This window comes from Cydia splendana, chromosome Z (assembly GCF_910591565.1).
Source record: "Cydia splendana chromosome Z, ilCydSple1.2, whole genome shotgun sequence".
Taxonomy (NCBI): domain Eukaryota; kingdom Metazoa; phylum Arthropoda; class Insecta; order Lepidoptera; family Tortricidae; genus Cydia; species Cydia splendana.
In genome coordinates, this window is record NC_085987.1 from 19179457 (window position 1) to 19193817 (window position 14361).

At 36.7% G+C, this 14361-nt stretch overlaps 2 protein-coding genes across 2 annotated transcripts; both read right to left on the reverse strand.

Moving 5' to 3' along the window:
• Positions 1 to 2901: 2901 nt before the first annotated feature.
• Positions 2902 to 6174, reverse strand: LOC134804686 (uncharacterized). Its single transcript, XM_063777801.1, has 3 exons — positions 6058 to 6174; positions 5033 to 5298; positions 2902 to 4080 (listed from the first exon to the last, which is right to left on the reverse strand). The coding sequence occupies exons 1-3, from the start codon at positions 6119 to 6121 to the stop codon at positions 3025 to 3027; spliced, it is 1386 nt and encodes a 461-aa protein (XP_063633871.1). The 5' UTR covers positions 6122 to 6174; the 3' UTR covers positions 2902 to 3024.
• A 4179-nt stretch (positions 6175 to 10353) lies between these two features.
• On the reverse strand, positions 10354 to 14296 carry LOC134805339 (uncharacterized). The gene is made up of 3 exons (XM_063778670.1): positions 14114 to 14296; positions 13687 to 13949; positions 10354 to 11424 (listed from the first exon to the last, which is right to left on the reverse strand). The coding sequence occupies exons 1-3, from the start codon at positions 14178 to 14180 to the stop codon at positions 10369 to 10371; spliced, it is 1386 nt and encodes a 461-aa protein (XP_063634740.1). The 5' UTR covers positions 14181 to 14296; the 3' UTR covers positions 10354 to 10368.
• Positions 14297 to 14361: the final 65 nt, after the last annotated feature.

Consider the following 14361-nt stretch of genomic DNA (forward strand, 5'->3'; position numbering starts at 1 on the left):
AAAGATCCACCCTTACTGCCTATATTTTTCAAATTACTGCCTTTTTCTACTGACAATGTTGCTTGACTTGTAAATTATCCGTATTTTTTTTACTTTTATTTTAATATGTACCTACCTACTATGTAGGTATGTATCTTATCTACATTATTTTTAACCATTTACGCCCATGAAGGTAGTGTGTCTAGTGTTAATTAGTGTTATTAGGATGACCTATCAGTTATCAATGTTATTATTAAATAGTAGAATTAGTAGGTCAATCGGAAGTAATGTGAGTAGGTAGGTGCAATAAGTTCAATCGTACTCTAACTACTCGTCAGTTAAAATTGTACCGTTGGCTCACTTCGACCGGTTCCAATGAATTCAGTCCCATCAAAAACAAAAGAAACAAACCGTTATTTATACTATAGGTAGGTACCCACTTAATACAAAATTATATGTTAAGTAGCCTGACAAGGTCTAGGTTTATTGTTATGTACATACATTAATGATACTATTTTAAAAATAATTGCTTCTTCACTCTTTGACGATCATCAAAATTCTTAGCGTACTTCCTGAAGTCCTAGAAAGCTGAAATTTGGTATGTAAGCTAGTGTTAGTACACTGAGAGAAAAATCACCACCAGGAATTAATAAACAGTTCTGTACTGGGGGAAAAAATGAAGTTTTAGTAGTAATCATGGAAGTTTCACTATTTCTGTAAAATTTATTTATTTCTACAAACAGCTCAGTAATACTAAATCTAATTTCAGCAAACAGACTTTAGTAAATGGAGCATTAAACAAAGTTCAGTATTTGTTACAATCCATTTTTATTACTACTAAAATTCTCCGATTTTTACGAGTAAAGTTTGTGATTTTTGGAAAAAAGCATCTGTGATTTCAAGTTATGATTTTAGTAAATGTCTCACTTACATAGTTTTGTAATATCTAAAAAACGAGTTCGCGGGAATAACATTACCCCATTTAAAATAACAATTCAGTTGTTACTATAGCGACATTACAAAGTTTACTGGTATTTAGTAGATAGACTTGTTGTGTTTATGTTCATTGTTGTACCAATCACTAAACGAGTTTTGTAATACCAACACAGCTACTTGCTACGTTCATTTGGTTAGAGTTAGTATTGTGTCGGATGTCGGGCGGGCGTGTCTCGTGTCTTCTTTGTTTAAAACATACTTAAGTTAAATAATAAATTTAGGATATATTGTGGGCCATGGACATATTAACCCGCGACCTACTGTGTAGTTGGGGTCTACAGGAATATATTGTTCTGCAACTTCGAGCTAGCTGTTGTTATTCTAGTGATAATGACATCAAAGGTAAATCTAAACTGTTTGCAATTCCAACCTCCCTAGCACAGGTGCGCCGCGAGAGCATGTTGCGCGCGTAATAACTACTAGTCTCTTTCTGACTGTATGAATAAGAAAGGAATGGGTAGAATATCTCGACAGGCTTTTATAGTGCCTCTTTAGTACAGAGATATACTACCAAATGCTTTTTTATTCATACAGACAGAAATAGAGACGGGTAGCTACCACGCGCGCGACATGCTCTCGCGGCGCCCGTTTGCTAGGGGCGGAGGAATTGCAAACAGTTTAGTTTTTGCCTGTGACGTCATTATCTCTAGAATAACAACAGCTAGCTTGGAATCGCAGTACAGTTTAGTAAAACCTATGACGTCATCGTCTCCGATATTGCTAAAGCACGCTTAGAATTACAAAACGGTTAGTTTTCACCCATGACGTCATCACCTCCGATATTGCTAAAGCACCTCTCGGAATAACAAAACCAAATTTCTGAAATTACTCTAGCATACTTCAAATTACAAATATAGAAGTTGTATTTCCTACTAAATGGAAATTGCAAAAGTCAATTTGTTCCTATTAGTTGACTCTCCTTGTCCCCGGATTAAGTTTTATTTTTGTAATTCTAAGTGTGTTTTTGTTAGTTTTTTCTCTCAGTGTACATACATAACAAAATATCCTAAAACATGGAACTTTTACCCCCAGCCCCTTAAACTGGGGGATAGAAGTTTGTATGAGATTTCTGCAAATTTTGATGCTAGAGGACTGAAATATAGGGACTCCTGTGTTTGATGTTTAGTAAATCACCCCCCATACTTTAAATTAGGGAACGGAAATTTGAATTGATTTTCCCATACCTACAAAATTAATTTCATGAAGATAAAATAATAGATGAGAAGCAAAGATAAAGAGTGGGCTATCAAACAAGGCAACTCTGATGTGCAATAAGTACACCCCAAAAAGAAATAAAAAATGAACGGAAATAAAATATTGTTATATGCAACTTACAAAAAGAAGTAAAATCCCACCATAACATTTTCATGTCAAATGTTGCCAAGACGAGAACATAAGGCTCACACTGTCAAAAAGTTATCAGATCTCATGTGCAGCCAAATTTATAACTCTCTACACGACCTAACTTCACAAACTCTACACCTTACTTAAAATAAGTGGCTTGGCCGTTTCGCTACCGTCATATGGAAGTAGGTACCTAAAGTGAAACATTTATTTACTGTTCATGACTTTTCTGATATACAATAATAGTTGTTGTAGTAACGACAGGACTCTCATACGCCTGCCGTCTGGCCATGGGCAAGGAAAAACTGAATTTTATTAGGTACATACTTTCTACAGTCTCGAATGGGTCAGGAGCCGGCGTATTCGAAATTTACAATCATGATTTGGCATTGATTACAAGTTACTCTCTGGCACCAACCAAAATCATTGCGAGTTAAGTAGATACCAACGTTGTAAAGTTGTAATTTTGAAATTTGAAATCTAATTTGAGTTGCACTGAATATTTTATTGATTACAGGTACATCTGGTAGTCACTATCGTGACTGATGAGGCAAATAATATTAATGTGTTTATGTAAGTAAGTATTTTTTTAATTATTTCTAGGCATTTTTGAATAATTTAAATAAAATAATAAGTACACACTAAAACTAATAATTTTTCGAATTTATACACGTATCTACTTAAATTACTTTAGGGTGTTATCCATTAAAAATTAAAGAAATCATCTTCGTCGTATGATTCAGCAGTAGTGGGAGCGCCTCTTATAGCAGATAACTTTAAGCCTTGTGCCTGCATTTTGTCCAACTCTGGTAACTCCTGTTTAATAGTTTCTTCGACGTTTATTTTGTTTAGTTCTGCCTGAATCTTTTCTTTTATAGGACCTTCTAAGGCATCCATAATCTGGTATCTCAGCAGATTAGGCAGTATATTGACAACGAATTCAATAAGGTAGTCGAGAGTGCCGGCACCATTGCACCGCACCTGAATGTTACCGACCTCTAGGTCCACGTTTCTGAATTCGGGTTTCTCCCTAGTGTCGAGCGGCTGTGCGACGACGACTCGCCCGATGATGTACTCCACTGAGAAGGACGCGGTGCCGGCTCTGGACAGCAGACCGCCGACGGCAGCTATATTCCATTGCGTCGTGCCTTCCAATTTTTGAGTGCCTATTTCAAAATCTGCTATGACAGTATTGTTCTGCATCTTTAAAGTAATATTTCCGACGCGATGAAACGATGATGCACCTGTCACCCAGGTGTTAGATAAAGACACAGAAAATATACTAACTGTAGCATTATAATCGTTTACTTTGTATGGGTCCATTTCCATCTCGCGTACTTTTCTTCTCGCATCCGCTATCACCATGTCTAACGGTGATATGGAGTTAGGGAACTGCATGTCTCCCGCGACTTCATCTAATTTTTTATTTATTTCAGCCCTCGCTTTAGTGTAAGCTTCTTTAAGAATATATGGCTTGATGGAGTCGAATAAAAAGTTTCCGACAGAATTTACTATTCCTTGGAACATGGCTCCAAATAAGCCTAGGTTCTGGAAATTCATGGATATCGTGTTAAAGGATATATCCATGAGGATGTCTTGAGCCCTGAGCTTGCCGTCGCGCTCCACGCCAAGGTTGGCCTTGGCGGTGAGGCGCAGGCCGGTCACGTCCACCGTGAAGGGCCCCTGCGCCTTGTTCACCCACGTCGACATGGTGTAGTTGCCCCGGGCCTGTAGCTTATCTATCAACATAGCCGCATTCACCTGAAATACAATAGAATGCAACTGTGTAAGTAACTCTACAACGAACTACGACTGTCTCGATCACCACTCAGTGGTGTTCAAAAAATTAATGCATTTAACCATTTTTGGCCATTAACCATTAAGTATAAATTTAACCGTAAACTGTAACCGTCCGTTACGATTTACGGTTCAATTTATAATGGTTAATGGTTAATTGCAATTAACGTTCGGCCAACACTGCGCCACTGCATGTTGATGACTGCAAAATATGCATTGATGATGTTTCTCAAGAGTTGACGTTCTCTAAGCTATCTCTACTATAAAAGCTCTTACATAGAAGTCAAATAAGTAATATAGGTATTAAAGTTTTGGAAAAATATGCCTCTGGCTCTATGACAACACATTGGGTTTGCATTCTGGGTAGCAAAATCCAATGAGTCAATAAATTAAGTTAGTACGCACAGGAAAGACTCATAAGTCTCATAACCTACATTTTTCACTTTATACGTGTATACGGTCGGTGCCCCAACCACGTCGCCATACTAATTGTATAGAAAAGTTTTCACTTATGTTAGGGAACCGACTGTACATACCTAGAAGTTTGTATGAAAGTGCCATTATAGACTCCCTCGCGGACGAATTCGCGGGCATTTGTTAGTGAGGGTAAAATAAAAAATTCTGGGTAGCAAAATCCAATGAGTCAATAAATTAAGTTAGTACGCACAGGAAAGACTCATAAGTCTCATAACCTACATTTTTCACTTTATACGTGTATACGGTCGGTACCCCAACTACGTCGCCATACTAATTGTATAGAAAAGTTTTCACTTATGTTAAGGAACCGACTGTACATACCTAGAAGTTTGTATGAAAGTGCCATTATAGACTCCCTCGCGGAAGAATTCGCGGGCATTTGTTAGTGAGGGTAAAATAAAACTAAACGAAAATGTCGACACTGTGCTAGCTTACTAACCTCCATAGCTCCAATTTCAGCGTCCACGTGGAGTATTCGGAATTTGCTGATTCCGTAGACTGCCGTGTTCGTGAAGTGGAGAGTGGTCCCGAACGAGATCGTCTGCTTCATATTGGGCACCGGGTAGGGTTCCGGGATATCGGCGCCCGGGATCCCAATCGGGTCCGGCTGTTTGAAGTGTTCTAAGATTTGTATAATTTTTTTGCTTATCCTTTCTTCACCCTCGGCTAGCATTTCCGATGTATTATCATCTGGTATGTCCGCATCTGAATAAAACACAAATATTTAATAGAGTTTTACTTAAGCGTAAGTATTGCCTCCTTATTGAGTAGGAATACCTATGAGTTATTTTCACTACTGAAAGATAAGACAAAGCAGTATACGTATTTTTATTACATAATTATACAAGAAAAAACTATGAATGTAAGGTGCAGTTCAGAAAACGGAGTTATTAAAAAGTCGTAGCGCCTTTTTGGATCGCAATACGGCTGCCATAAATTTAATTACCAATATTGAGACCTTTCTTATGTTTCTTACTGTATCGATTCGAATCCTGAGTTTTTGACTTTCGCTTGATAGAAAAAACTTGTAACAAATTATGCTCAAAAGCTAAAAGTATGAAAATTGCTAGTAAAAATCGGCAGTATGTTTAAGGGAACGCATAATTTGGTACTTTTTTTTTAAATTAAAATGTACAAAAAATAATTAAAAGAGAAGATCTCACTTACGCTTACGCTCAGTGTGAGTGAGAGAAGAACACGAACATACTGGGCCTTAAATCCGTTTACTTAATTTTAATAGTTAATATAAACTTTATAATCTAAATTGATTAGATCAAAGAACAGATCATACAATGTATAATAGTTATACGAGTAAGTAATTCCGTTCGCATAAGCCGACAAACAACGCAAATGGACAAACAAAGGTACGCAGTGTGTTCTTAAAGTTAGTGAAGTCTCAATATCACGATTATTGACATGTTTAACAGCATGTTGTTTTTCAGAACAAAAATAATAAAAATGTACCTTGAGCGAGATCGCAGCGGCAGTAGCAGCTGAAGACTGCGATGAGCAGCGCGCGCGCCCACATCCTCGCTTCCCGTCTAACGCTCTACTACTCGCCATCCGTCCGGGAGGGGTCACAGTTTATCTGTCTGCCGCGTCACATTTTGCCTTAGTTTGTTATCATAGGGACTCAGTACTAATGATGTCTCGTGGTTATTTTGATATGCATTAGTTAATGCATTGCTGACAATAACATTATCTTTAAAATGTTTATGCGGCGCTTTGTTTCTTATTTGCTTAATTCCTAGTTACTGACGGTGGATTAGCATAACACGAAAAATAATGCCAATAAATATCATTAAGTGAAATGCTTATCTATGGCAACAAGTAGGTAATATTTCAAAGTACCTAGCTAAATAATTACATACATATGTAATAGCCTAATAGCATACCGAGGGAAACAGTCCTAAATTAAACGTGATAAAAAAATCTGTTTATTTTTCAATCGAGAGGTTAGTTGTACAATCAGTCTCAGTTACAATCTCTATATTTGGAGATTATTTAACCTAAGCTTAGCCTTAATTATATATAAACTTATATTGTTTTGTTACAGTTAGTTAGTGCTTACATGTTAATACTAGTTATATCTTACATTAATTCATGTTAATCAGTGCTTTCTTAAGTGTACTCTTTGCTTTATCAGGATATTTTTCTAAAGTTTCTATTATTTTGTTTGGGTAAGCTGTTCAGGATATTAGGTAGGTATATTGGCCAGAGCCTTTTCCCATACTCATTGGTGCTTTTAGGTATTTTAAAGTATGGTTCATTGGTTAAGGTCCGGAGGTGGGATGGTCTTTTATACCTGTCCAGCAGCCCCAATAAGGGTTAGTTTTGCTTTATCATATACACTAAATATTCTACAGTATTTAAACAATTTATGATAATTATTTTTATATTGAAGTTTAATTTCAGAGGAACTATTGTTTTTAGTAATCTTATTTGAATATTGTATATTTTTTGTAAGTATGTATTATATGTTCTCCCATAACTAGAGATAGGTATAAATTTTAATAAGGGTTAGGTATAAATTTTAAACAAAAGCTTGAGATGGAATAATAAGATTAATAAAGCTCTTTGTGTGAATCATTTTAAATTGGCATAAAAAAGTGTGCCTATACCTACTGTTACTGTACCTACCGTTACTGTACCTACTTACTTTAAAACTAATTTCCCATAAAAATTACTTATTATAATATTCACTTTATCAAAAATATTTGTTTAAGAACCCTATATAATTCGTCTTGAAAGACCTATCCAATGACACCCCACATATGGGGTTAAATCAAAAATTAAAAACTTACCGGAGAGGTAGTTACCGTAAGAAAATATATTTGCAATCAATCGTGAAAATGAAACAAAACTTAATTTTTTTTATTGGTCAGTGTACACATAAATCAGTTAATATCAAAGGTTTCGATTTGTAGTACAGAACATGTCGCAACATTTTTTTAATCTCAGAAATCTAAGGTATTATGATTTGTAGTCAACTACTTATGTTTTAACTTACTTCAGGAACATAGTTATAACGTGGCTAAACTTAAAACGTCTCTGTCCTAAAGTTGCTCATATTACCGTAGACCGGGGTGACTTTGGAAAATTTGGGGTTACTTTGATAGATTTAAAACGGCCATAGAATTACCATTATTCATTATTTACTGAAAATGTTCCTGTAACTAGTTACATTACTATATGTTATATTCATATTCACCTACTGTAAAAAATCTCGCATAAATATATATTATGGCTTAAAAACTAGAATTTTAAAGTCGCCCCTGCATTTGAAAGTCACCCCGGTCAATGGTACAACATTATTTTCAAAAAATAATATCTCCGTAACTACACAACTTAGGAGGTAGATTTTTTGTGTTATCGATAGCTTATTTATTGTAGATTACTGGGATAAGTATGCATAACTCCATACCAGCCATAAGGTACCTTCAGCTGTGGAACGTTACATTTATATGATACTTACAATATAGATATATTCAACCCCGTTCAGTATTGTGACTTGTGACGGACGGGTACGGAACCCTATACTTCGAACGAACCTTTACTTATATGGCCCAAAGTGTCTTGGCCGGTTTTTGTAATATACAGCCTTTACAAGATGGTGAAGTAAAAAAGTCTTCTTTTGATTAATTTGACTTTTTTTTTTATCGAAATACAATCCAGTTGCAGGACGCCATCTAGTAATCTTTACGGAAATCATAATTTAGTGCGCCCATATTCTATGAGCGCTGCCTTATTGTTACTGGCACTGTACAGTTAACACGCAAGATGGCGTTATGTGCAGGTTATGACACATAATTGACATAATAGTACATTAGACCTGTGTAGTATTCATGAACAACAATCGTAATGAACAAGTGGGTACATAGTTCAGGGTGCTTAGCCAACGTGATAATCGTTAACGCTCAGTAGCGTATCGTAGTCACCTCTCTATCACTCTTCCATATTAGTGCGACAGTGACAGTTGCGTTTCGCTACGGAGCGTTAACGAGTGGCACGTTGGCTATTACTTACGCCAGAGCAGGTGGTCTAGCCTAGGTGACAATCGCTTGTGCTTCGCCATCGAATCGCTTTGTGTCTCTCTATCACTCTTCCATATTAGTTTGATATTAGTGTGACAGTTACGTTTCGTTCGCTACGTAGCGTTAGCGATTGGTATGTTGTCTACGGGGCCGTAACCGCTTCCAAGATTAGTATTAAAGTACCAACTTCTTTTATATATATTACAGGGCGTTTCGCTAGTAGGTATATGTAGGTAAAGGTATATATATGTATGTATATATATTTTTGGTGCGGCATCGGCACCTACATAGGCAAGCCCGCTTGAATTTTTCGCGCCAACGTTTTGATTTACGATAACTCCTTAGACATTCTTACCTCAACTTACCTCTATTTATATATAAGTCGCTGGTTAGGTCACAAATAGAATATGCCGTGTCAATATGGAATCCTTTCTATGATAAGTACAAAAGCTCAATAGAGACTGTTCTAAAGAAATTCTTGCGTGCCATGCATTTCCGATGTTGCCGATCTCGTTTAAGTTACCAACAGCTTCTTGATAAGTACAAATTACTCAACTTACAAAACCGATGCCTCCTTCTGGACGCGATGGTCCTTTATAATCTATGTCATAACAAATTTGACTGTCCCAGCCTGAGCGGGACTATTTGCTACCGCGTACCGACGAGGGCGCGGGAGCGCGCTGCACGTAAGCACCAGCTGTTTGCAGACTCGCGCTGCCGCACCCACACTGGAGAACGTGATCCCCTATACAGGCTGGTTAAATGTTACAATTTGTATTTTAATGAAATTAACATTTTAATGTTCTTTGATAATGTGTATAAAAAAAATTTGATTCGGTTGCTTCAAACAAAACATAATTAAAAGTTGCTCCCATGGGCCATGCTGTTTTTACTGTTTTTACTCGCTCATTAAAATGTATTAAATGTATAAGACTACTTCTGCCAATATGTATTTGTAATTGCATCCATAAACTTATTTTGTAATCTTATCTTTGTTAATTTTAGTTTTACTTACATCATTTATATTGTTACCTTGCGCTATATACATTGTAGATTTATCAGTAGGTAATCTAGTAATCTGTGGACGATGTTGTTGGTCTCACACCTTATTATCCTTTGTACTCTATTTCTGTGTGTTACTGTTTTTTGTCCCAAATAAATTGAAAAAAAAAAAAAAAAAAAAAATTTATAGCGTAAAGGGTCATTATAATCTGTATGAAACGCACAATGTAACTAACGTTTTTCATTTGATAATGATTAACTCTGTATATTCGTGTAAATAGCTTTGCAAATGTTTTTAGAAGTTATTAAGAATGGGTATAGTAAATGTCGCGGACTTATTTGTAGACCAATTAAATAGAGACAATCCGACCATACATTATGTTTTTATATCTCAAATGGATTAGGCAGCGTTTTCCATTAAAGCTCCTAGACAGCGTGATTTTTTCCGACATCATTAGCAAACATCGTCATATTTTAACACTTCCTCAAGAATCACTCTAGTGATAGGTGAATACCGCATGAAAACCCGTTCGGTAGTTTTTGAGTTTATCGCGAACATACAGACAGACATACAAACGCGGCGGGGGACTTTGTTTTATAAGGAGGATAGATAGGGTCAACCGGCTTGATTTTATAGATGTATCTATTAGGAGTAGGTTAGGGTAGATAAATAAACTACCTACAATAATCAGAAAGTAATATATGTAACTCAGTTAAGTTTTTTAAGGTAGGTACTTAACTAAAAATTGAAAAAATCATCTTCATTAAAAGATTCTGCCACAGAAGGTACATCTTTTAGAGATGATAACTTAAACCCTTGTTGCTGAATTGCATCCACTTTTGGTAATTCCTCTTTAATTGTTTCTTCGACATTGATTTTATCTAGTTCTTGTTGCACTTTCCCCTTTATTAGACCTTCTGAAGCATCCATAATCTGATAACGTAATAGATTGGGCAATATGTTGACCGACAGTTCAATGACGTAGTCCAAAGTGCCTGCTCCATCACAACGAACTTGTATATTACCCAATTCTAAATCTAAGTCTCTAAATTCGGGAGTTAGTCTTACGTCTAGTGGCTGAGCCAAAACAATTCTCGCGTTCAGATATTCAACTGAAAATGAGGCAGTCCCGGAACGCTTCACCAGGCCTCTGATGGCTGAAAAGTCCCATTGCAAAGTACCTAACATTCTCTGTGTGCCTATTTCAAAGTCTGCTATGGCCGTATTATTTGCCATTCTCAAGGTAATATTGCCGACACGGTGAAAAGACGATATACCTGTAATCCATATGTTACTCAAGGACACAGTGAATATGCTGACTGTAGTATTATAATCCTTAACTTTATATGGATCCATGCCCTTATCCTGTACGATCTTTCGGGCGTCTGAGATCACCATATCCAACGGCGACACGGAATTAGGAAACTGCATATCTCCGGCTACTTGTTCCAGTTTTTCGTTAATTCCATTTCTGGCTTTGGTATAGGCTTCCTTGAGGACGAATGGTTTGATCGAATCAAATAATAGAGTACCAGCTGAATTTATGACACTTTGAAGCATGCTGGCGAATGTGCCAAGGTTTTCAAAGTTGGCAACCATTGAGTTGAAGGACATGTCCATGGCAATGTCCTGAGCCCTGAGCTTTCCGTCTCGCTCTACCCCAAGATTGGCTTTGGCGGTGATATGGAGGCCACTGACGTGCACTGTGAACGGCCCGTTGTTTCTGTTTAACCACGTCGATAACGTGTAGTTTCCTTTAGCTTGCAGATTTTCTATCAATAAGGCAGCAGTCACCTGAAAACGTACCATATTACGGTTATTTTTGTAGAATTAGGGGAGATGTGGACATAATGATCCCTCGGAGTAAAATGATCCCTCGGAGTAAAATGATTCCCCATCGTATCTGAGCAACTACTGGTGCCATCTATCTAAATATGCAATAAACGTATGCCCTGTGACCCCGCCAGTTGCCTCTTAAAGTGTCATGACGGTACGAGCATGCAGCGAGATTTTATTAGGAAATAATTAAAAAATATATGTCTAATCTACGGTATGCCTATTTTCCGAATTCCATTACTTTTAGCATGTTGCGTTTTATTCAAATTATGTTTCACTGTCGGATCTTAATGATGTTTATCTACTTCTATTTTAAGGATGTTTATACTGAAGCAAGTTGAATTTGAAAGATATATTTTTGTCGATATTTCAAATTTGGTGTTTGAGGTCAAATGATCCCTTTACGTAGGCGTAAAATGATCCCTGGAATCATTTTACCCCCTAAGTAATTTACTATGAGCATTTCCTGTACAGGCCATAACATACCACGTCGGGAATTTATGTGCGCAAAGCCACTTACTACCTAAAAAAAATCCCTTAGGAAGAAATGCTAAGGGCTCTTAATGCGATTAAATTATTGATTGCCTTTTAAAATAACAAGCAGAATCTGTGCCTCTGATGGTGTTAAAAAGAAGGCCAAAAGAGAAAAAAAAACAGCATTTATCTTCTGAAAATAAAAAAACACTGTGGAATCGACCGGCCTAAATGATTTAGAGTATTTAGACAAAGAAATCCTGATATCACAAAGGCATCATCTGTGATCATTTTAATCCTACCCTAGGGATCGTTTTACCCATGCATATGTATAAAATGATCCTTTACTAGACTTTAAAAACATAACATAAATAATAAACTACATGCAAAATATGAGAAATGAGTATGCAGTTACTTAGATAAGTAAATGGACTATTCATAAATATCTAAATGTTGTGTTTATCTCTTCAACTTTGAACACAGTTAAGTTTCTCCCTTAAGGGGATCATTATACCCACATCTCCCCTACCTTCTATACTTTATAACTAGTTCTGATTAAGAAAAGACGTCAGTTCTTTACCCTCGACCCTTCCCTAACCTTCCCACCCTTATGCTCCATTTTCTGATCTAGATGCAGGTATCTTATCGAGTTCTTTCTTACGTTGCTGACGACTTAGGAGATGTTGCAATTTATATTTTATTTTTGTCATCACATTTTTATTCAAAAAGATAAATTTCCATTTTCACTCTATTTGTGTGTCTGGTTCTGATGATAACAAAAGCTAGAAAATAATCTGAAAACTATAAATTCATATATAAATAAATATTAGGAGCATTCCATGAAATTGTTTACCGTTTGTCCCGTACAAACGCATGAATTTTCTGAAGATTTGCAGGTATGTATAAGAGTTTCCTTTTCTATGACAAATGGTCAAAAATATGCACAGAAAAATAATCGCCTGCTTTAAATGCCGAAAAAAAAGTCGCAACGCAACAAATAAAAAGAATTATTTTATTATTTTAAACTCAGAGTTCAGCAAGTAGACCAAGTATTCAGTTAAGTTAATTAAACCTTGTAATATCAAGCTACTGTGGGAGCATATTCCAAGGTCGTAGTTTAAATTTGATAAGATTTGAAAGAAGTAATGAATACACTGTAGGCACATAACTTGTAACTATAATTACTTTTGGCACGTCGCATTTCAAACGTTTCAGATTATAAAATGGAATCGATAAAAATTAAACAAAAATCAAGATTACCGATGTGCAACGAAGGTAGGTAGGTTACGCTTTTTTGGTGGTGCTGGTGGTAAAACTACTCTCTTTGTTCTTTTTTAGAGTTGCGTAGTCAACTAGGAACCCTTATAGTTTCGCCATGTCCGGCTGTCTGTCTGTCTGTCCGTCCGAAGCTTTTGTAATTGTACCTACTTATCATTTATGTTATAAAAGTATGACATCTTCCATTATGTCTGGTCTGAAACGCACTTGACAGGGTTTTTCCTTATTTCATCTTTATTTTACTACCCTCCTGTGACCTCCGGTACAATTATTTGTACATATTCCACAAGTTAAGGTTAAATTCAATAACAAAACAACTGCTTCTGGGTCTCGGTACAGGAGGCTTCGGGTACTATTCGCTATTATTATTGTTGTATTTAGCATATAGGTATTTCTGCAGAATAATCACACAGAACAATCTAGAATTTTGTCTATTTAATACAGTTTGTTACGGAATTCTACTCATACCTCCATGTCTCCGATTTCTGCATTGATATGTAAAATTCGAAACTTGCTAATGCCATAGACAAGAGTGTTTTTGAAGTGCAGCGTGGTTCCGAACGATATGGAGTGCGTCATATCAGGCACGGGGTAGGGGTCGAGCACGTCGGCGCCGGGCAGCCCCACCGGGTCCGGCTGCTGGTAGTGCTCCATCGTCGCCAGGATCACTTCACTTAATTTTTTCTCGCCATGCTCCAGGCCAGCTTCCAGTGATTGATCTTGACCGACTCCTTAAAATAATAATAAAAAAACGTTTGTTCGTTGAATACGACATTCATGATGTAAACGTACCTCGTTTATCTGACTGGGTGTAATAAGGTACACATAAATGTCATATTTAATTATACATAACATGCTACTGCCACATAAATATATTGAAAACAGTGTGACGCACTTTGCGCGGCGACGGAGGCGGCGGCGACAGCGGCCACGAAGAGCACGAGCGACGGTGGGCCCCACATCCCGGCGGCTAGGGCGCTACTGCTCAACTCGCTCCCATCTCATTGTACCACTATCACAGGTCACATTTTATCGCACATGTTTTTTACGCAGAATTGATTCATATAATACTTATATTTCTGAATCTCTTATCTATTCCATGAATAGGTGTCTAAGCTTGAAATAAAAATAACATTTTGGGTT

Bases quoted from the DNA above. Each gene is read 5' to 3' on its own strand.
- LOC134804686 (XM_063777801.1), bottom strand. From the start codon at position 6,121: ATGTGGGCGCGCGCGCTGCTCATCGCAGTCTTCAGCTGCTACTGCCGC. The intron at 5,299-6,057 runs GTACATTTTTAT...TGTTTTATTCAG, and splicing joins CCGCTGCGATCTCGCTCAAG to ATGCGGACATACCAGATGAT. The intron at 4,081-5,032 runs GTTAGTAAGCTA...ATTGTATTTCAG, and splicing joins CTGAAATTGGAGCTATGGAG to GTGAATGCGGCTATGTTGAT.
- LOC134805339 (XM_063778670.1), bottom strand. From the start codon at position 14,180: ATGTGGGGCCCACCGTCGCTCGTGCTCTTCGTGGCCGCTGTCGCCGCC. The intron at 13,950-14,113 runs GTGCGTCACACT...TATTATTTTAAG, and splicing joins CGCCTCCGTCGCCGCGCAAA to GAGTCGGTCAAGATCAATCA. The intron at 11,425-13,686 runs GTATGAGTAGAA...GTACGTTTTCAG, and splicing joins CAGAAATCGGAGACATGGAG to GTGACTGCTGCCTTATTGAT.